This window comes from Oratosquilla oratoria, chromosome 44, assembly GCF_046742065.1.
Source record: "Oratosquilla oratoria isolate Oo_2021 chromosome 44, ASM4674206v1, whole genome shotgun sequence".
NCBI classification, from domain to species: Eukaryota; Metazoa; Arthropoda; class Malacostraca; order Stomatopoda; family Squillidae; genus Oratosquilla; species Oratosquilla oratoria.
In genome coordinates, this window is record NC_134820.1 from 18,718,347 (window position 1) to 18,742,471 (window position 24,125).

Here is a 24,125-nt window from a genome sequence, read left to right on the forward strand (position 1 = left end):
TGTGATCCCAAAGTTCAAAACAATTAACCTCTATATCTACCTGGTTGGCACATGATCTCTGAAACATGTCCAATGCTCACTTAAAACAATTTATCATCCATTCACACCTACATCTAACCTTCTCCCATCCCAGCTCAACATACATTCCCCTTTCACCCAATGCCCCTTTTACCCCATCCATCCATCTCATTCTCCAAAACAAATTTTGGCCTTTAAAAAAGCATTACATGTACAATACCTACATATATGCACACAAATCTGATACTAAACTGCCAGTATGGGGTGCATTTAGAATTGGTGTATTGAAGAGTGTAATGAGGAATAGGCATTTGGGAATGGATGCTAAGAGGAGACTGTATGAAGGAGTGATTGTGCCAACAGCATTGTATGGGGTAGAAACATGGAACATAAGAGAGGAAGAGAGAAGGAGTTTGAATGTGTTTGAGATCAGGTGTCTGAGAAGTATGATGGGGGTTACTAGGCTAGATAGAGTGAGAAATGAGGAGTTGAGGAGGAGGATAGGAGTGGAAAAGGAGTTGGGAGATAGGGTTGATGAAAGGGAATTATGATGGTCTGGACACATGGAAAGAATAAGTGAAGAAAGACTAGTAAAAGAGGTATGGAAGGCAGATGTGGGAGTGAACATGAGGGGACGTCCTATGATGAGGTGGATGGATGGGGTGAAGGGGGCTTTGGGGAAGAGGGGAATGTCTGTTGAGGAAGGACTGGAGAGGACAGAAGACAGGGGTGAATGGAGAATGGTTGTATATGGATGATGTTGTGATGCATGAGGTGGAATGGGCGGGTGGATGGGGGATGAGGTAGTATGTGTGAGCAAAATTTGACGCAGCCCAAAGGTATTTCTCCCCATCTTCTCCTTTTATGCAAGGGTGGACGGAGAGGGGGGTCGCCGATTTAATGAAGCAGCCTTGCTGTGGATGTACTGTGTCTTGTGACACTGCTTCTGACCCAGGGCAGTGGACAAGGTGCAGGGATGACCCGTCATCCAGGAGGTGCTAAGATAAGAGGGCTGCTTCTGCACCAGGGCAGTGGACATGATGCAAGGATGACTGTCATCCAAGATTGGAGGGAGGGAGGAGGGTGGAGGGGAGTGGAATATATGGGAAACGAAATGGGTGGGAGTGATTTCTATGCCTCTTTCTTTTTGGCTACCCCGTGTAAGGGGGAAAAAGCCTTTGGTATATGTATGTACATTAAGGACCTCGCTACCTTCTATCCTTTTCCCTTTTCTCTATCCTCCACTCTCAACTTACTTTCCACCAAAAAATTATCTGTTATTCTCCCACTCTTTCCTCTTAGAACATGTACATCCTTAACATCTTCACTCCGGGGCACATCGCACGTCTGGCAGCATTAGCTGCCGACGTGATGTGCATAAAGTCAGTGCTCAATCGTTCGTTCTCTTTCACCCGTGAATTTTGATAACCATAGAAAATATGATGAAGCCAGTTTAGAGAGAATGGAAGTTACGTAGGCACGACTACAATAAATACAATCAAGATGGTGACGTCGGCATCATCGCGTACCCACTTGCTCCTCATGCCGCCTACGTAGGCGTCACCATATGGAAGTGGTTAACTCTTCCTATTGTACTCTTGGTTACCACTATATAGTCTATTAATGCTCTATCACCCTTCCATCCACCACCCTCTCCCATGTGTACTTATGCTCGACTTTCTTCCTAAACACTGTATTTGCCATCATCAACTCTTTCTAGACACATTTCCATCAACTCTCCACTATGATTCTTTCCTGGAACTCGACACTTCCCAATCACTTCGTCTATTGATTCAACTACCCTAGCATTAAGGTCTCCCAATACCACTAAATTGACATTTCTCCCTAAACCTTCTATGCATTCGTTTAAATCTATCCAAAAAGCCTCCCTTTCCTCTACACTTCTTACTACCAGGCCCATATGCACTTACAAAAACCCACATCTCCCTTCCCGGTTTCACCTTCATCCACATTAACCTTAACTAAAACTCCTTCCACTCCACACACACTTACCTATCTCTTCACTTACTAATATAGCCACCCCTTCTCTCCCTCCTCTCTCCACTTCAGATATCTTCCCAACTATACTCCCAAACTCAAACTCACCCCTCCCTTTTAACTTAGTTTCATTCAATGCCGACACAAGGGAGGTAGCCAAAGTCAAAGGCATAAATCCACTCCCACCCATTTCAGCCCCATGTTATGTAAGGTTAGGTAAAGTGACGTTATGCTCAATGAGGTTAGGTTGAGCATGGCCCAAATGCCTAAGGTAGTTTACTCCCAACACTTCATTTACATGGCAACCACCACCTCTTCATCCCCTCACTATACCATGAAGGTTGTGCTTGGGTGTCATGATCCTCTCATATTTGCAATAAAAATCACACATACACCAAGGGCTTTTTCCCCCCTTACAAGGGAGGTAGCCAAAGGCATGAATCCACTCCCACCCACTTCATCCCCACATAATCCACTCGCATTCACCACCCCTCCCTCCTTTTCTTGGCTCCTCCTGGATGACAGGTCATCCATTGCACAAATATACTGAAACAGAAAGTCAATTATCCCACCTACATCAAATGCAAAGGCACTCACCAAAATCTAGTACATGGAGGTCACTGTGATCCATAAGTCTTCTGTCAGTCAGGTCCTCAGCAAAGTATTCCTCTTCAGTTAACTCTAGCTCAATATTTGGACGGGGACTACGGAAAAGAAAAATACAAATATTAAACCATTACGAGAAAGTGTGGTAGAACATGAATACATGAACATCTATCAATGTCACTTGGCTACCTCCCTTATAAGAGGGAAGAACCCCTTGTTATATAGATCTACACAAGACTTGAAATTATAAAATACCAAGACTAATATCATAGAAGGATTAAATAGGACCATTTTCTACATAATAATGTCATGGTAGTCTGCCAAAAATGGGCCTAAAACTCACCTTGTGCCCCCAAAGAGGAACATGCGAGCGCCCACCATGCAGCAGCTTTGACGCCGTCTTGCACAAGGACCTTGTCCATGTGGTTTTATAATTCTCCACTGTCTAAGAACTAAATAAAAATTCAAATTAATATTGGATATCAAGGTAGTGAATAAAGGACTGTCCTCTCATCTTAAATTTAATCTTCCATTGAATATCATACAACTGTACAGATTTTATCCTACACCTGTTCATTTGCTGTAGCATATTCCTTCAACGGAATATAGTTATTTTGCATTACTTAGAGCAGTCTATATAGTATAACAATATGTAAAGGAGAATAACTACAATAAACTTTTATCACACAACTACAACGTTGTTACTGTCGTTTTGTCAATACTGTCTTTGCATGTCACTTTGGCTTGTTTAGCACTGAACAGGTCTTTTGAGTACAAAGACTAGTTCAATTTCCAACAGCATCTAGTGATTGCCACTTACCGAAACTGTTGTAGCACAGTGGGGAACAGGTTAAGCATTTCACTTTCTTAATTCAAAAGTTCCTTTCTAATCATGGCCATAACTATAATTATCATCATTATTACCTTTACAAGACCCTACAGCTTGCCCATGCAAAGTGAACATGTTGACAAAACTTTCTTTTAACATCATGCAGCACCAAGAACTGATCTATGTACATACCTGGATCAAAGGAGTAGAGGTCATCAAAATGGACATTGTCTTTGCTGTTATATCCACCAAAGAAGTAAATTTTTCTGTAGTAAGTAACTGTTTTTGGAGGGAGAAGAAAGGGAAAGGAAGTATATAAATATGTATATCTGGACAAGTTTTACATTAGAATACATTAATATCCTACTTCAATACTTGTCTCTCGAAGGGCTAATTATGGCGACCTGGATATGGTTGCCCTGAGAGCCATGTTAAAAGGAACCATCTCCCTGCCACGCATTTTCAAATTCAATCAACACCTTATCTCCAACAAGTGTAGCAGGGCAAAGTGGCTCTAAATCTCTATCAATTCTATATCACCTCCACCTTTTCATACAGGGAGGTCCAACAAATGGTGACTGCTTCCCCTCTACTTCTACCATGAGCTGGTGTCACAGAGTTCCATTCTAATATGGCACAGACAACATTTGAAGACTTCTTCCCAGAGAGAACTATGGGAAAGTCATGGCATCATTGGGTTTCTAGGCAGGGAATCCTGAGCCAATAATTTACACAAACTCTTGATATTCTTAGTGTAGTAGTGGAAGAAAAGAGATGTGCATACAAGAAACAGTTGAGAGAGGGGGAGAGAGAGGGGGGAACAGAGAAAACAGAGCAAAGAGAGAGAAGAAAGTGAGAGAAAAGAGAAAGTGAGAAAAGAGAGAAAGTGAGAGAGAAGAGAAAGTGAGAGAAGAAAGTGAGAGAGAAAAGAGAGTGAGAGAGCAAAGAGGAGAGAGGAGAGAGAGCAGAGAATTTGAGACAGGAGAGAAGAGAAGAGAGAAAGAACAGATGTAAGGTGGAATAGTTATTTAATAAATTAAAAAAAAAAAAAAATACAATAATAATAATAATAATTATATATATTGGAAAAAAGTGAAAGTAAAGAGTTGTACAAAAGGGGAAACAAATGTGGGTATGTGCATGCCTTGACTGGCTTCGTCCCTTGTGAGGGGGAAGAAGCCTTTTGGTACACACTGTATAGTCAAAAGTCGGGCAGTGAGGAGAGGGTACAAGGTGCAAATGGATAGTTATTAGTTGAAAAGAAAAGTGTTAGTTAGCGCTGGCGAGATTATTTCATGGAATTTTTCGACATTGAAGATGGAAGCGAAGCTTTAAACATGGAAATGGGACACAACGACTAAAGGACATGGAAAGGACCTAGTATTTCGTTACTAATAGCCAGTGCTTGGGTGACAATATTGTAGTGAAGAGGTTCTCAAAGGCTACGTCCAATTTCACTTACACGCAGAATGGGATCTCCTTCCACTAGGCACAGGCCCTTCGACATCTACTATACTCCAGTGTCGAGTAGTCGTGTCGAGTTTATACATGCTGTTACCGTACTCCTCCTTTGCCACGGTGTCGTATCGGCCCCGTGGTACTTCCCGACCACCCCAGACGTACATCATTCCATCGAAACTAGTTGCGGTGTGAAAATCTCTGTACACAGGGGCTCTACCCTGTAAGATTAGAAAAGGAAATAAGTATATACGAATCCATGAACCTGGTAATGCATCCAACATGTCTTGTTCATATTTGTCCCCTTTTTCTTTGTATAAACCATACCTAAACCCAATGAAAGACTGATTTTAGTTAGAACCAAAGCGTACACACCTACCTTACCAGATCAACTTAGATTCAAATCCACAAACACATTTATCACAAACTTCACCAGAAAAATACTGAAAGCCTAACTGGCCTAACTGAACAATAATGGCTACAAGAGACACAAATAAAACTTTTGACAGCTAAAGAATACAAGAAATAAAAACTAGAGACACAGATTTACTACTTACTGTAGTTTTGAAATAGGCCCATTTCATGGATTTCATATTAAGCACGTGCACATCCTGTGTATAAGACTCCATATATTCCAAGTACCCTGCAAATATATACATGCTATCCTTGATGACACAAGCCGAGTGCCCGTCTCGTTCCTCTGGAATGGATCCGTGGACTTCGGGAAGTGACCACAAGTACGTACCTGACAAATAAACCTTGGTTAGGACTCAAAACTAAAGTTTATAGTTTACTTTTTTCAATTTTACATAATATATCAATGAATATATATTCAATTTACAAATAGATTTGCTGCTGTGTAATCTCAACTACTGTGCATGTATGTGTACATGTATCTGCATGTCTAGGAGTGATTCACTACTGTCTATGATCATATGGTGGACTTTGTACATGTGTATGTACCTGAATGTATTTATCTAATTGTAGTACATAGGAAATGAATAATTCTCATTGGGTCCTGTCTCCTATTCTCCAATTTTCTAACAGACTCAAATTCATGTACGGTCTTAACTTAATCTACATCTTTGATTTCCAATTATCATATTTAGATTTTTGGCTACCCCCCGTGTAGGGGGAAAAAGCCTTTGGTATGTATGTATATCTAGATTTGAACTCTTGTACTGTTTGAGTTTGGGCCGTCACCTAAGCTATTCCATATTTATACATTTATTTGGAAAACTATTTCTTCACATTTTTTCAATATGTGGTCTTTCTTAATTTACTTCCATGACCACTTAAAGTCCTCCCATCTGTAATCAGATCTCTTCTATCAATGCAATCTACCCCCTTTAGTGACCTGAATACTGTAATCATGTCACCTCTTTCTCTTCGATCTTTCAAAGTTGGTAGACCCAGTACTTTTAGTCTCTCCTCGTATGGTTTATCTGCCAGGCTGGGGACCAGTTTGGTTGTTGTTGTTGTTGTTGTCGTTCCCTAGACTGTCTGTCCGAGCAGTCCTGTCTCCCCAAGGAATGCCACAGCCAAAACTGGGTTTTCCCACAAATCCTTTATAGGGTGTATGTTGTGTTGTTTGCGTGCATGATTGTGTATAAAGCAGTCTTTCATTATGTGTTGTATGGGATGGGGTGATGTGTTACATCCTGGGCAGCTGTTCACAATGCTGTCATCCAGCCTCTTCTGGTAGCTTAGAAGTGCTGGGTGGTGGCTGCACCGCAGTCTGGCTAGGTGGACTCTGTCCTTTCATGGGAGAGAGGATTCAGTAGGGTGGATATCAGGGGGTCTGGCATGCAGCAGTGTGTTGTCTTTCAGTGTGTTAATGGAGCAGCGAGTGATATGATTATGAATATGTTTCCGGAGGCTGGTATTTGGTGGTTGTGGAGGAAGAGAAGAGAATATCTGTGTGTGATAAAGGTCTTTAGGCGTTGTTTTAATGTTTCTTGGTGTGTGTGGGTGTTCTGCTATGTAGTTGTTGTTGTTGTTGTCGTTCCCTAGACTGTCTATCTGAGCAGTCCCGTCTCCCCAAGGAATGCTACAGCCGAAACTGGGTTTTCCCACAAATCCTTTATAGAGTGTATGTTGTGTTGTTTGCGTGCATGATTGTGTATAATGCAGTCTTTCATTATGCGTTGTATGGTATGGGGTGATGTGTTACATCCTGGGCAGCTGTTCACAATGCTGTCATCCAGCCTCTTCTGGTAGCTTAGAAGTGCTGGGTGGTGGCTGCACCGCAGTCTGGCCAGGTCAACTCTGTCCTTTCGTGGGAGAGAGGATTCAGTAGGGTGGATATCAGGGGGTCTGGCATGCAGCAGTGTGTTGTCTTTCAGTGTGTCAATGGAGCGGTGAGTGAGATCATGAATATGTTTCCGGAGGCTGGTATTTGGTGGTTGTGGAGGAAGAGAAGAGAATATCTGTGTGTGATACAGGTCTTTGGGTGTTGTTTTAATGTTTCTTGGTGTGTGTGGGTGTTCTGCTATGTAGTTGTCGTTCCCTAGACTGTCTGTCCGAGCAGTCCCGTCTCCCCAAGGAATGCCACAGCCAAAACTGGGTTTTCCCACAAATCCTTTATAGAGTGTATGTTGTGTTGTTTGCGTGCAGGATTGTGTATAATGCAGTCTTCCATTATGTGTTGTATGGTATGGGGTGAAGTGTTACATCCTGGGCAGCTGTTCACAATGCTGTCATCCAGCCTCTTCTGGTAGCTTAGAAGTGCTGGGTGGTGGCCACACCGCAGTCTGGCTAGGTGGACTCTGTCCTTTCGTGAGAGAGAGGATTCAGTGGGGTGGATATCAGGGGGTCTGGCATGCAGCAGTGTGTTGTCTTTCAGTGTGTTAATGGAGCGGTGAGTGAGATCATGAATATGTTTCCGGAGGCTGGTATTTGGTGGTTGTGGAGGAAGAGAAGAGAGTATCTGTGTGTGCTACAGGTCTTTGGGTGTTGTTTTAATGTTTTTTGGTGTGTGTGGGTGTTCTGGTATGCAGTGTAGTGGTTTGGTTGATGTCTTTTGTATTCTCTCGATCTTGTTTATATCCTTTACTGTGTGGGGGCCATACTACAGACATATTCCAATCTTGGACATATCAGGGTTTGAGGATTTTTTTCATCATCTCTTCATCCATGTAATGAAATGCCACTTCAATCTTCAGCAGTAACCCATACATCTCCCCTACAATCCTGCTGATATGCTGTCGGGTGACAGGTTGTCTATCAAGACTCCTAAGTCTTTCTCCTCTTTTGCTTTTGTAATGGGTTTGTTTACCATGAAATAGTTCAAGTATGGCCTTTTGCTGCTATTGCCCATTTCCAGTACTTTGCATGTTTTGGTATAGAACTATTTTCCATTTTTTGGGTCCATGTAAAAATAGTATCTAGATCTTTTTGCAATATTCCACTATCATCCTCATTTTTCACTCTTCTCACTAGTTTTGAGTCATCTGCACATGTGTTGGCATAGCTTGTTGTTCCTTTGTGTCATTTAAATAGACAAGAAACATTATTGGTACAAGCACTGAACCTTGTGGTACTCCACTCGTTACTGCTCTCCAGCTTAACATCTTGTCCTTTACTACTGTCCTCGTGTACCTTTCCTTGAAAAAGTCTTTAATCCATACTAATAGTTTGTCTCAGTCTTCCAACATGCTTCGATTTCCACACAATTCGACTGTGAGGTACTACATCAAATGACTTCTCTAAGTCCAGGTATGTATGTATTTACCTAGTTGTATTTTGCGGGAAGGGGAGCTATGCTCGTGGTGTCCCGCCATTGTATCTTGCAGTGTCTAGTTTGCTTTTAAACTCATGAATGGTTTTTGCGCATACTATTTCATTATCCAGTTTGTTCCAATTGTCCAAAACTCTATGTGGAAAACTGTTTTTCTTCATTTCTCTTCTATAGCTATGTTTTTTATTTTCTTTCCATGTCCTCTTGTGTTCCTCTTATCCCAGTTAAGTAAGTCCTCTCTATGTATGTGTGTGTGTATTTACCTAGTTGCATCTTATGGGAAGGGGAGCTACACTCGTGGTGTCCTGTCTGTATCTTGCCATATCTAATTTGCTCTTAAATTCTTGTATTGTTTTTGCACACATTGTTTCATCTAGTATGTTTCATAAATTAACCAATCTGTGGGGAAAGCTTTTTTTTCACGTCTCTTCTATAACTGTCCTTTGAGTTTCTTTCCATGTCCTCTTGTGTTTCTCTTATCCCAATTTAGTAAGTTCTCTCTATCAAGGACTTCTACATCTTTCATAATTCTATAGATGGTCAACAAGTCACCTTTTTCTCTTCTTTGTTCCAGAGTCTTTAGTTCTAGTTTTGACAATCTTTCTTCATAAGACATTTTTGATAGTGTTGGGGCCATCTTCGTAGTTGCTCTCTGGATTCTATCTTTTTAGTACTGGGTGACCATAGTATCGCTGCATACTCCATTTTAGGCCTTATCAGTATGAATAATATTTTCTTTACCATCTCTTCATCCAAACAAGTAAAAGCTACTTTTGACCTTAGCAAGTTATAGGTTTCACCAACAATTTTGCTTATACATTTGGCAGGGGACATATCTTGTGATGATCACTCCCAGGTCATTTTCAGATCCCACTTTCTTTACTACCCTTGGCTACCCCCCATGTAAGGGGAAAAAAGCCTTTGGTATATGAATGTACTTTTACTTCTTTTTCACCAATTTTATATTGTCCTGATATCCTTTTACTTTTTCCAAATTCCATTATGCTACATTTCTTTATGTTGAAATCCACTTCCCACTTCTGATTCCATTCCCAAACCTGTTTCAATACTTAATTTTGCATCATCTGCAAAGAAGTTTATGTAACATTCGGCATCTTCTGCAACATTATTCGCATTATTGGAGCCAATACTGATCTTTGTGGAACTCCACTAATTATATCTACCCAAGTAGAACTCTTATCTCTGAGCACTACTCTCATTTTTCTTCTATACAAAAAGTCCTCCATCCACTTCAGTAGTTTTCCTTGTATTCCTCCTATGGTTTCCAGCTTTCTTAACCTCTTCACTCCGGGGCACATCACACGTCTGGCAGCATTAGCTGCCAGACGTGCGATGTTGCGTCATAATAATCGCATTATAAAAAATAAAGTCAGTGCTCAATCATTCCTTCTCTTTCACCCGTGTATTTTGATAACCATAGAAAATTGATGAAGCCAGTTTAGAGAGAATGGAAATTACGTAGGTACGACTACAATAAATATAATCAAGATGGCGACGTCAGCATCAAGTACCCACTTGCTCCTCATGCTGCCTACGTAGGCATCATCGTATGGAAGTGGTTAATAGTTTTTTGTGAGGGACTCTATTGAAAGCTTTTTATAGATCTAGGAATGCACAATTAGCCCATCCATCCCTTTCTTGTATGTCTAATTTTCTTGAGTAAAAACAGAAAATTTGTGGCACATGATCTTCCCTGTCTAAATCTGAATTCTTGGATTTTGGATTTTGTTCTCCAAATGTTTTATCCATCTACTTTTTGCAACTTTTTCACAAATTTTAGCTACTGTGCTTCCGAGAGAAACCAGTAATTTGTTGGGTCTTCCTTATTTCCTCCTTTATAAAAAGCCGATTGTGCGATCTTTTGATTTCAAAAGTCCATCACTCATTAACAAGCTATATAAATCGTTAGTTCGTCCACATTTGGAATATGCTGTTTTTGTATGGCCACCGAATCCCATTAAAGACATTGGCAGATTGCAAAAAATACAACGGCGAGCCACAAAACCGATTCAAAAAAAAAAAAAAAAAAAATCATATGAAAATCGACAAAAACATATAAATCTTTTTCCCTAAAAAAGCGTGGAGTGATGTCTTGATACAGGTCTTTAAGATTCTAAAGAGAATTGACAACATCAGAAGTGACAAATTTTTCACACTGAAGGAGAAACAGACAAGAAATGGTCTCAAACTGTAAGGAAATAGATTCAATTTGGAAGTGGGTAGAAACAACTTTGCCAACCGTGTAGTTAATGAATGGAATAAACTTCCTGCACAGGTAGTGCAATGTAGTTCAGTTCGAAGCTTTAAGAATCATTTAGATGAACACCTAAGCACTATGCTGTAATGATTACAATTTATTTTATATTATTTGTTTTAGTTCTGTTATCATTTGTCTGTTTGATTTTCATTTATTATTAGTTATATGGCAATTTATTATTATTTACTATTTACCTGTTTGTTTATTATTTAACTATACCTATGCATTTATTTATGTATTTTATTTGTTATTTACATTATTATAGTTTTTATTTATTATTCTATTATTATTATGATTTTTTTTTAGCATCCGACCTAGATATGGACCAAAAGGTCACCTGTCAGCATGCTCCACCTTTGTAATATATTTTTTCCAGTCATATGATATTTTTCCCTTTTTTGAGTGAGCAACTTGTTGCGTTATTTTGTCTGTTAGTTGTTCTTTACATTTTAATATCCAATTTGCTATTCCATTTAGGCCATGCAATTTCCTGACATAAAGGTTCATTAACTGATCCATTATTTCTTTCCATGATACTTTTATTTCCCTCATGGGGGGGGGGGGTTTCACTTCTCTCTCTTCATCCTTATCTTGCTTTCTCTAGTGAAAACCTACTTGAAGTATTTGTTCATGACTTCCGCCATTTCTGCACCTTCTGTGTGTTCTGTATTTCCTTGGCGTAATTTCACTATTTCCTGTGTATTTTTTAGTTTACCATTTACATAGCTATAGAATAGTTTTGGGTGATCCTTACATTTTTCTATTATGTCTTTGTCATAGTTTCTTTTTCTTCCCTGTGTATTTTTACATATTCATTCCTTTGATTAATATATATTCACCACTTTCTAGGTTTTTTGGCTTTTCTCCATCTTTTCAAACTTTATCTCTTTTGTCTTTTGCTTTGCTGCACTTTTTATTAAACCAGCACTTAATATACACCTTCTCCTATTTTTGCTTTGTGTTACAACTAGGTAACTACACAAGAGTTGTTGTTGTTGTTGTTGTCGTTCCCTAGACTGTCTGTCCGAGCAGTCCCGTCTCCCCAAGGAATGCCACAGCCAAAACTGGGTTTTCCCACAAATCCTTTATAGAGTGTATGTTGTGTTGTTTGCGTGCAGGATTGTGTATAATGCAGTCTTCCATTATGTGTTGTATGGTATGGGGTGAAGTGTTACATCCTGAGCAGCTATTCACAATGCTGTCATCCAGCCTCTTCTGGTAGCTTAGAAGTGCTGGGTGGTGGCCGCACCGCAGTCTGGCCAAGTGGACTCTGTCCTTTCGTGGGAGAGAGGATTCAGAAGGGTGGATATCAGGGGGTCTGGCATGCAGCAGTGTGTTGTCTTTCAGTGTGTTAATGGAGCGGTGAGTGATATGATTATGAATATGTTTCCGGAGGCTGGCATTTGGTGGTTGTGGAGGAAGAGAAGAGAGTATCTGTGTGTGATACAGGTCTTTGGGTGTTGTTTTAATGTTTCTTGGTGTGTGTGGGTGTTCTGCTATGTAGTGTAGCGGGTGTGATGTGTTTGTGTTGGCTGTGGCAAGTGTTTACAAAGGATTACAAAGGTGGAGCATGCCAACAGAAGACCTTTTGGTCCATATCTAGGTCAGATGTGGTAGGGTAAAAGAATACTGCCACCAAGTATTCCCACTTGGATTGCAAGAGGCGAGAAGAAAGGGACAGGGATTGGGACTAGGCATCCTTCTCCTTGTAGCCCCACAGGGGAAATTCCTAAAAGAAAAAGAGAATGCATAAGAGGGGCTGGAAGTCCTCGGACCAGCACCCTAAGGTTTGAGTCTTTTAATGTGCGTGGATGTGGTACAGATGAGAGTAAAAGGGAAGAGATAGGTAGTATGTTTGTGAGAAGAAAGATGGATGTGTTGGCTTTGAGTGAAACTAAGGTGAAAGGGAAGGGTGAGTGTAAGTTTGGGAGTGTAAGTGGGAGGTTATCAGGAGTGAAGAGAGGGCGAGGGAGGGAAGGGGTGGCTATTCTAGTAAGTGAAGAGATAGGTAAACGGGTAGTGGAAAGGAAGGAGGTTTCCTCAAGGATAATGTGGATGAAGGTGAAACTGGGGAAGGAGATGTGGGTCTTTTTAAGTGCATATGGGCCTGGCAGTGAGAAGAGTGTAGAAGAAAGGGAGGCCTTTTAGATAGATCTAAATGAGTGCATAGAGGATTTGGGGAGAAATGTCAATGTGATAGTACTGGGAGACCTTAATGCTAAGGTGGGAAATGGTCCAATCGATGGAGTGGTTGGGAAATGTGGAGTTCCAGGAAAAAATCGTAGTGGAGAGTTGATGGTGGAAATGTGTCTAGAGAGTTGATGATAGCAAATACAGTGTTTCAGAAGAAAGTCAAGCATAAGTACACATGGAAGAGGGTGGTGGAGGGAAGGGTGGTAGATAGAGCGCTAATGGATTATGTAGTGGTAAATAGGATTATGATAGGAAGAGTTAAGGATGTACATGTGCTAAGGGGAGAGGGTGGGGGAATATCAGATCATTTTTTGGTGGAAGGTAAGTTGAAAGTGGAGGATAGATGGAGGAAGAGGAAAGGGACAAAAGGTAGGGAGGTTCTTAGAGTGAACTCTTTGAATGAGAAGGAAAAGGAGAAGGAGTACGGAAAGAAGCTGAAGGAGTGGGAGGGAGTAAAGGGTAGAGTAGAGCTGGGTGTGGAGGAGGAATGGGGATGGTTCAAGGAGGGAGTCATAAAGTGTGCAAGGATGGTGTGTGGAATAAGAAGGACAGGGGGAAATAGAAGAAAGGGTAGTGAATGGTGGGATGAGGAAACAAAGAAGGTTGTAGAAGAGAAGCGAGCTTTCACAGATTGGTTACAAAATAGGACGAGGGAGTCATATGAGAGGTACAAAGAAAAGAAAAGAGAAGTAAAGCAAAAGGTAAAGGTTGCAAAGAGGAGAGCAGATGTGAAATAGGGTAAGAGTTTGACAGAAAATTTTGAAAGTAATAAAAAGATGTTTTGGAAAGAAATTAAAAGAGGAAGAGGAGGCGAATCAAGTAGAGAAGAAAAGGTAAAAGGTGCAGATGGAGAGATGATAATGGAAGAGAAGGCAGTAAGGGGAAGATGGGCAGAATATTTTAGGGAGTTGCTAAATGTGAAGGAGGATAGGGAAGGAAAAATTGCTGCATTGGGAAGTGCGAAGAAAATGAGAGTGATGAATGAGGAGAATGGAGGAGAATGGAGGAGAATGGAGGAGAAATAAGGAAGGATGAGGTGAAGGCAGTTGTTAAGATGATGAAAGCAGGTAAGGCACCTGGTCTGGATGGATGCCATGCAGAATGTCTGAAAAAGGGAGGTACAGTGATGGTGGACTGGTTGGTGAGGTTATTTAATGTTTGTTGGAGAGAGGGTAGAGTGCCGGAGGACTGGAGGAGTGCCTGTATAGTTCCTCTTTACAAGGGAAAAGGGGACAAGTGTGAATGTAGTAGTTTCAGAGGGATTAGCTTGTTAAGTGTAGTTGGGAAGGCTTATGGGAGGATCTTGATTGAGAGGATTAGGAGAGGAACAGAAGGAGTAATTGGTGAGGAACAGTGTGGATTTAGGACAGGTAGAGGTTGTGTAGATCAGATCTTTGTAGTAAGACAGATATGTGAGTAAGCTATAGGAAAGGGGAAGGATGTTTTTTGGGCTTTTATGGATCTGGAAAAGGCTTATGACAGGGTAGACAGGAAGGCACTGTGGGAGGTTATGCAGATATATGGGATGGGAGGAAAGCTTCTGGGAGCTGTCAAGAGCTTTTATGAGAGTAGTAGAGTTTGTGTCAGGATTGGAAATGGAGTGAGTGGTTCGAGGTAAAGATGGGACTTCGTCAAGGATGCGTTATGTCACCCTGGCTGTTCAACTTATACATGGATGGGGTGGTGCGAGAGGTAAATGCAAGGGTAGTGGGCAAGGGATTAGAGATGGTTAAAGAAAATGGAGAAAAGTGGGAGGTGAGCCAGCTGTTGTTTGCTGACGACACTGCGCTTGTGGCAGGATCGGAGGAGGGATTGAGGAAGTTGGTGGCAGAGTTTGGGAGAGTATGTGATAGAAGAAAGCTAAAGATAAATGTGGGTAAAAGTAAGGTGATGAGATGTACAAGGGGTGAAAGTGGCAGTAGACTGGAAGTGAGCATTAAGGGAGAGCGACTGGAGGAAGTGGATAGTTTTAGATACTTGGGTGTAAATGTGGCAGGGAAAGGTGGAGTGAAAGTGGAGGTAGAATGTAGATTGAGAGAAGCGAGTAAATGCCTCGGTGGATTAAAGAGTGTAATGAGGAATAGACATTTGGGAATGGATGCTAAGAGGAGACTGTATGAAGGAGTGATTGTGCCAACAGCACTGTATGGGGCAGAAACATGGAACATAAGAAGAGAGAAGGAGTTTGAATGTGTTTGAGATGAGGTGTCTGAGAAGTATGATGGGGGTTACTAGGCTAGATAGAGTGAGAAATGAGGAGGTGAGGAGGAGAACAGGGGTGGAAAAGGAGCTGGGAGATAGGGTTGATGAAAGAATATTAGGATGGTTTGGACACATGGAAAGAATGAGTGAAGAAAGACTAGTAAAAGAGGTGTGGAAGGCAGATGTGGAGGGAGTGAACATGAGGGGACGTCCTAGGATGAGGTGGATGGATGGGGTGAAGGGGGCTTTGGGGAAGAGGGGAATGTCTGTTTAGGAAGGACGGGAGAGGACAGAAGACAGGGGTGAATGGAGAATGGTTGTATATGGATGATGTTGTGATTGCATGAGGTGGAATGGGTGGGTGGATGGGGGGTGAGGTAGTATGTGTGAGCAAAATTTGACGCAGCCCGAAGGGATTTCTCCCCGTCCTCTCATTTTATGCAATGGGGGGACGGAGAGGGGGGGGTCGCCGATTTAATGAAGCGGCCTTGCTGTGGATGTGCTGTGTCTTGCGACACTGCTTCTGACCCAGGGCAGTGGACAAGGTGCAGGGATGACCCGTCATTCAGGTGCTGAGATAAGAGGGAGGGTGGAGGGGTGTGGAGTGTATTCAGGGATGGAATGGGTGGGAATGATTTTATGCCTTTTTCTTTTTGGCTACCCCCCTTGTAAGGGGGAAAAAGCCTTGGTATATGTATGTATAATAATAATAAAAGAATAAATAAAAACTATAATTATGTAAATAACAAATAAAATACATAAATAAATGCATAGGTATAGTTAAATAATAAACAAACAGGTAAATAGTAAATAATAATAAATTGACATATAACTAATAATAAATGAAAATCAAACAGACAAATGATAACAAAACAAAAACATACATACATACATACATATACCAAGGCGTTTTCCCCCTTACCAGGGAGGTAGCCAAAAAGGGAAAGGCATAAAAACAAAAATACAAAAACAAAAACAAAAAACAAAAAACAAACAAAACAAAAAACAAAAAAAAACAAAAACAAAAACAAAAAAAACAAAAAAAAACAAAAACAAATAATATAAAATAAATTATAATCATTACAGCATCTTGCTTAGGTGTTTATCTAAATGATTCTTAAAGCTTCGAACTGAACTACATTGCACTACCTGTGCAGGAAGTTCATTCCATTCATTAACTACACGGTTGGCAAAGTTGTTTCTACCTACTTCCAAATTCAATCTATTTCCGGACAGTTTGAGATCATTGTTTCTTGTCTTATTTTCATTCAATGTGAAATTTTTGTCACTTTTGATGTCAATTCCCTTTGAAATCTTAAAGACCTGTATCAAGTCACCTCTGAGTCTACGCTTTTTTAGGGAAAACAGATTCATATGTTTTAGTCGATTTTCGTATGATTTATTTTTGATATTTGGAATCAGTTTTGTGGCTCGCCGTTGTACTTTTTCCAGTCTGTCAATGTCTTTAATGAGATTCGGTGACCATACAGAAACAGCATATTCCAAATGTGGACGAACTAACGATTTATATAGCTTGTTAATGAGTGATGGATTTTTTAAATCAAGAGTTGAAATGCTAGCTTGCAGTGCAGTAATACTAAAACTTTTTAAGCACTAGGCAGGACTAATTGCTGAATTAGCAGTCAAGAGTGGTACAAATACACCACTGACCTATATGTATGTGCTTGTGTTTACCTAATTGAGATGTACAATGCAAACCAGAGCAAGTCTCAGCATTATGCTGCACAAAATATACTTTTAATATACATCAACAACCACTAAACCATGAAACTTACTTGTATCAAAACAGTAGAGAACATTGCAAGCACGACTATCATTACGCCCTCCCCAGATGTAGACCAAGTTTCCGTATACTACTGCTGTATGACCATACCGCTGAAAGGGTACCTCTGTCAATCCCTGAGAGCAGGGAACTAATTTCCAGCGAAAGGTATCTGTAACAAACAAGAAAATATACAAATCTATATACCAAGGGTCTTTTCCCCTTTACAAGGGGGGTAGCTGGCCTAAGGACACATCCACTTCCACTCATTCTATCACCCATTACTTCCGAACACATTCGCACACTTCTGGGTATGTCAACTGCTCATGCTATATAGCAGGGGTTCTTAACCTTTTTTCTCCAATTCCCCACTTTTTAGTGAGCCAACTCTCCATTTCCCACCACAGCATCGGTCTTTGACAAATTCGATTTTAACCCATGCAGTGTTTAGTACGTAAATATACGCTTTGCTTCATTTGTTCCATTTTACGGCCCTTAATTTTTGTTTTCCCCACTTGGCAACTCTGCCATTCCCCACCAGTGGGGAATTCCCCACAGGTTAAGAACCACTGCTGTATAGAGAAAACTATTGGGATTCTCTAAAATTCAGAATGACCAACACTTATACTAAAGGTGTTAAAACTTTAAAATTCCAAATATCCAAACCCTTTTCTAATATTGTGGTACATTTCTCAAGGGTGTTTTCATTAAATACTGTCATTTTCAAAATAGAACTATTATATGAATCTTAAGTTATATGTGAACTTTTGAGTATATGGATAAAAATTATATTAGAGGGATATTAAAAGTTTATTCCAATGCATATTTTACAAGGTAATAGACATACCAATAAAAAGATCATGTAAATTCTTACCAGTATCTAGTACATGCACGTCCATATTCCGAAGATTTCTGTAATTTTCTCCTGTGCAAAATCCTCCAAAGGAGTATATCTTGTCACCGACGGCCACAGCGGCATGATTGACCCGCTGCGGCCCTCCTTCCAAGGAAACCGTCCAATGCATCTTCTATGCTAATTTCTTGGAAAAAAAAAGGAAAAAGAAACTTACACAAAGAATATATTGAATATATCAAATGGCACATCATCCAGCATATTTTTACCTTTTATAATTTGATACTTGTGTCTTGCAACACTGCTTCTGACCCAGGGCAGTGGACAAGATGCAGGGATGACCTGTCATCCAGTAGGTGCCAAGATAAGAGGGAGGGAAGAGGGTAGAGGAGAGTGGAGTGTGTAGGGGGATGGAATGGGTGGGAGTGGTTTCTATGCCTTTGTTTTTTGGCTACCTTCCATGTAAGGGGGAAAAAGCCTTTGACATATGTATGTATAATTTGATACATGTATATACACATAGGGTCCCTGATGATGCCAAGATTTTCCTAGGATACTGTATATACATGTTAAAGGTGACAAACTGTTCATCAGAACCATATCAGACTTTCAGAATCAGATACATACTAATACATTTTTCTAGACATGGAAGTTTTTTTTGTAACATGGAGTTCAAACACCATGCTAAAAGCAAAGCTTGTTTAAAACACCTCCAGCAGCCACAGGGAGGGACCAATGAATTATCTGCTCATGGTAACCTTGTATGACAGTAGTTGACACTCAAATCTCTGAACCAAGCCTAAGCTCTCCATCGACTCCAACTGTATTTCCTCCACCTTTTCACATCAGGAGAGTTGACAACAAGGAACTGCTTCCCTCCTATTAATGTTAGACATTAACAAAAACAATCCCACTATGGCAACACAGACACGTTTCTGAGAGACCATATTTAACCACTGTGGCAACACAGGTATCCATTTGATGAATTTTGTGGAGAGAGAAAGAGGAGAGGAGGAGGAGGAGGAGGAAAAAAGGCATAAAATCCACCCCACCCATTCCATCTCCACATACTCCAGTCTTTTGGTTGCAGGTCACCATAATTGCCTGTTTTCCCTGGTAAAACATCTCTGGGTGCTTCTTTTGGGAGACTTTGTGTAGCTACTTATCATGTTATCATCATGTGTTATGCCTTATATACTCTTGTTTTCTGAATGATACATATGTATTTATATATATATCTCAAGGGCTTTTTACCTTTTACAAGGGAAGTAATCAAAAGCATAAATCCATTCCCACCCACTCCTTTTCTTGGCTCCTCCTGGATGACAGGTCATCCCTGCATCTTGCCCACTACCCTGGGTCAGTGGGCAATGCAGCAAGACAGCACACCCACAACAAGGCCACTTCATTCAATCTGTGACCCCCTCTCTGTCGCATCATACAGAGAAAAGATGGAGAGAAATACCTTCAGGCTGCATCAGAATATTCACACATACTCCCAGACTCCCCTATCCCCACCCACTCCCTTCCATGCATCACAGCATTATCCATACACAACCATTCTCTACTCACCCCTATCTTTTGTCTTCTTTCCTTCCTCAACAAACATCCCCCTCTTTGCTAATGCCCCTTTTACCCCATCCATCCATCTCATCCTTAGTTGCCCCTTCATGTTCACTCCCTACACCTCTGCCTTCCACACTTCTTTTACTAATCTTTCTTCACTCATTTTTTCCTCGTGTCCAAACCATCCCAATACTCTTTCATCAACCCCATCTCCCAAATCCTTTTTCACCCCCACTCTCTTCCTCACCTTGTTTCTCACTATCCAGCCTAGTAACCCTTACTACACTTCTCAAACACATTTGAACTCTTCCTCTCTTATATTCCATAAATATTAAACATAATTGTAATCAATTGCCTACTTCACAGCTATGTGAAAACCCTGGTCCATCAGGGGTAGATCAGGTGTTTCTTGGGTGGGACTTGGTGTATCTATTTATCATGTTATCAAATTTATTATGGCTTGTATATTTTTGTTGAATAAAATTTAGAAGTGCATATATATATATATATAATTTATCATGTTATCAAATTTCTCACTGTCTACTCCTTTTCTGCATAAGGGGATGGAGAGGGTGGTCACCGAATTAATGAAGCTGCCTTGCTGTGGATGTGCTGTGTCTTCCGACACTGCTTCTGATACAGGGTAGTGGACAGGATGCAGGGATGATCCATCATCCAGGAGGTGCCAAGATGAAAGGAAGGTGGAGGGAAGTGGAATATGTAGGGGATGGAATGGGTGGGAGTGGTTTCTATGCCTTTTTCTTTTTGGCTACCCTTCCATGTAAGGGGGGAAAAGCCTTTGGTATATGTATGTATCAAATTTATTATGGCTTGTATACTTTTGCTGGGTAAATTTTTAGAAGTGCACATCTATGCAATATAGCAATAAAGAATTTAATAATTTTGTAAATTATAATACATCAACATAATATATTTTATCCTTGACAGAAATCAATAAAAGAAAAAGATGCTGAAGCCCATAAACGAACAAACATAGCCACTTCGGTGGCTCATGACGTCATCTTTTAGTAGATGCCGAGGCAAAAAAAATTAAAGTATGATAAATTCATCCATTCTAACCTAACCTACCAACCTAACTAACCTACATTTAGTAATTCTAGAGGTCATCAGGGTAATTGTCATCTCAGACCTACAAATCTATCAAAATAAAGATGTCTAAAGGATTCAAAGCGACTTCATTAGTTTCTGTATAGGTTTTAGCAATGTTTTCAGACCTTGATTTCAACCAAGAAAAATATTCATTACACTGGTGTATTATAATTTACAAAATATTAATTTTTTAATGCTATACCGTGTCGGTGTGAACTTCTAAAATACCTTTTGTTGTTTCTGAATATTAAATATGTATTGACTTTCTAAATTATTCAAGTTATGAATAGGTAGTAAACAAAATTGTGATGGATTGCAGACTTCGCAGCTATGCGCAGATCAGTGTACCAAGGGAGGACCCAATGTACCTATTTATCATGTTATCAGATACATTGTTTATATACTTTTACTGTTGTTTCTGATTGCAAAATATGAATGGGGTCAAAATGTCCCAATCCTAGGATGCTTGCGCCAGTGCATGGACACAATCCAACAATACAAAAGTGCAAAAAATACATATTGTAATTTTATACTTGATATGTATGTACCGGTATTATTTTACATACAAAAAAAAATTACCAAGTACATTGGGCCTTTGCATGACTGAAGTTTGAAATCAATCACAATGTTGTTCATTACAAGTTTACAAGTTCAAATTTTCATGAAAATATTTATTGATCAACAAAAAGCAATACAGGTACATAAGCCATAATATATTTAATAATATTATAAACAAGTACATTGAGCCCCCCCTAGGTACACTGGGCTTTTGCATAGCTGTGAAATAACATATCTATTACAATTTTGTTTAGTTCATACTTATAAGTTGATTTATATAAAGTTTATACATATTTAGCAATCAAAAACAACTGTAAGAGTTTATAAACAATAATATATCTGATAACACGATAGGTCCATTGGGTTCTTCTAGGTACACTGGGTCCTCACACAGCTGCAAAGTCCGCAATTGATCAATTTGTTTACATATTCACAAGTTGAAAATTTTATAAAGTCAATATATACTCATCAATCAGAAACAATAATAAAAGTATATCAGCCATAATAAAGTTAATACTAACATGATAAATAGGTACATCGGGTCCCCCCCAAGAAACACCCGGTCTACCCCCACTGGAGCAGGGTTTTCGCATAGCTGTGAGGTAGTCAATCGACCACAATTAGGTTTACTACACAGTTATAAGTTTACTGTTTTATAAAGTAAATACATATGTATCAATCAGAAACAACAATAAGAGTATAATTATAAGACATGAGTCATGACAGCATAAATAGCTAGACAGGGTCCGCCAAAAGAAACACCCAGAGTATCACCCATTTCACCTTGCAAAATGGTCATATACGGTGACCCTTACAGATTACAGCATTAAATTTGATTAACATTTCTACCACCCATCTATCCATTACTTACTTTTCCCGTTTACTTTCCTCCATACTGTAATCTGCATATGGTACACAACTCATTCTTTCTACCCAAGTGTTTATTATTGTAAAAGTACCCTGAAGTCAACTGGCATACCAGCATCCTCTAGTTATCCCATTCACTATCATCTATGTCATCTGCCTAACTCATGCTAAGCTAAGCCTGAGGTAGCAACCAGGACCCAGTCCCAGGTGAATGAACCAGGTGAATACACCAAATATTAGATACATACCAGTCCTGGTCAATATGTGATAAATAAGAGGACGAATCTATTAAATACAGAACGAAATTCCTTGACAAAAATACTGAAGGACGAATGTATCTGTCTAGACACCCCCACAGACTATGAAAATATGAAGCAACACAGCAAAAGCAGATATACCATAAATAATCAAAAAACCCAGTGAAAGACACTTTCATCACTAATTAAAGGCAGAAATTAAAAAGTCGAAACTAGTAAGAGTCACGAACTGTCACCAGTAAAATATATTACATAAAATAATTTGTTGCCCAAACATACATGAAATGACTACGAATACACACGCAACGATACAATAAAACCAATTACTAATGGACATTATAACAGCGATTTAGCATAAACACTTACACAAATGCAGGATATCTCTACCACAGCAATATACTCCCAACCCACATCACTTCTTAATACGTAACTCCGACGAAATAATTCTTAGACGTCCACCTGGAGCATTTATACATTGAGTTGTGATGTTATCTATACTAAACTGTCTTATCTAAAGATAAAAACTGTCGTTTTTTCGCGTTTTACTTTACAATAAAACAAAGTTGATCTAAAAACTAGAAATACCTTGTATTACTATCTTGAAAATAATTACAATTTTCAAATAAGATACGTTCACTAGAAAATAATAATTCTAAATGAAGCTGAAGACAGATGGAAGAAGAAAATATGTTTGAAAAAGTAATTTTGAACTTATCAATATTGAATGGTCCAATTACTTAGCACAAGAACCCGCAACGGAAAAAAATTGCGATGAATGGAGAGAAATAATTGACGATTGTATACTCCCAAAAGATATGGGGAAATACACATACATACATACATACATACATACATACATACATACATACATACATACATACATACATACATACATACGTACATACGTACGTACATACGTACATACATACACACGTACATACATACATACGTACATACATACATACGTACATACATACATATATACATACATACATACAACATACATACGTACATACATACATACATACGTACATACATAAATTTACTTATTTATGGCGGTCCATCGTTGACGATGACAACGCTGTTCTACATCCGTTTGTGTAGGTGAGTTTGTGAGGATGATGAAATCTTAATGACTCTGTCGTTCATGCCATCGTAGGTGGCTGTTGAGTCCAATGCGGGATCCACACATTTTATCACATTTGTGGCAAAGGTGTTCTTCACGAGGAGTTGGTTGGGCTCCAGCCATAGGTTGGTCACGTTTAGAGCGGTTTTTCGGCTCTCTTTCGTGAAGTTTCAATTGCAAGTGTGTTAGTAGCACTCGTACATACTGTCCTCCGAGTCTGTCTGTCTACTGCTAGTGTCTCGAGCTCGTTTGGATTAATATTACAAACAGAGTCTTCTCAAATAACAATCTCAGAATAGACACCAAGGTAGTAGTATATAAAGCCGTATGTATATTCACCCTGCTCTACGGCTCAAAAACTTGGACTACCCATAGACGTCATATCCGCACCCTGGAGAATTTTCACACCAGGTGTCTCCAGCGGATACTAGGTATATCATGGAAGGATAGAATGACATACGATGAATTATACCACCGGACTCAAACCGGCAGCATTGAAACCCTCATGGCGCAACGCCATCTCCGTTGGTTGGGGTATACTATCAGAATGCCCGAAAAATGGCTTCCAAGACAAATGTTGTATGGTCAGCTATCCTCAGGAAGCAGAAGCGTGGGAAGCCCCAAGAAGAGATATAAAGATCACTGTAAAGACCTACTCATAAAATGCAATATTACATACGTACG

At 39.8% G+C, this 24,125-nt stretch overlaps 1 protein-coding gene across 2 annotated transcripts in view; it reads right to left on the minus strand.

Annotated features, from left to right (window-relative positions):
• LOC143022200 (kelch domain-containing protein 3) overlaps positions 1-22,802 on the minus strand; it is a 36,992-nt gene extending 14,190 nt beyond the window's left edge. Inside the window, exons 1-8 of one of the 2 annotated variants that reach the window (XM_076180300.1) lie at positions 22,682-22,802; positions 17,979-18,144; positions 17,118-17,276; positions 5,467-5,654; positions 4,914-5,130; positions 3,644-3,730; positions 2,966-3,074; positions 2,614-2,720 (exon numbers count right to left, since the gene is read on the minus strand). In XM_076180300.1, coding sequence (XP_076036415.1) covers positions 2,614-2,720; positions 2,966-3,074; positions 3,644-3,730; positions 4,914-5,130; positions 5,467-5,654; positions 17,118-17,276; positions 17,979-18,129 — 1,018 coding nt within the window. In that variant the 5' untranslated portion in view covers positions 18,130-18,144; positions 22,682-22,802. The remainder of the gene's footprint in view (positions 1-2,613; positions 2,721-2,965; positions 3,075-3,643; positions 3,731-4,913; positions 5,131-5,466; positions 5,655-17,117; positions 17,277-17,978; positions 18,145-22,681) is intronic. The other variant, XM_076180301.1, reaches the window with a different exon arrangement.
• Positions 22,803-24,125: the final 1,323 nt, after the last annotated feature.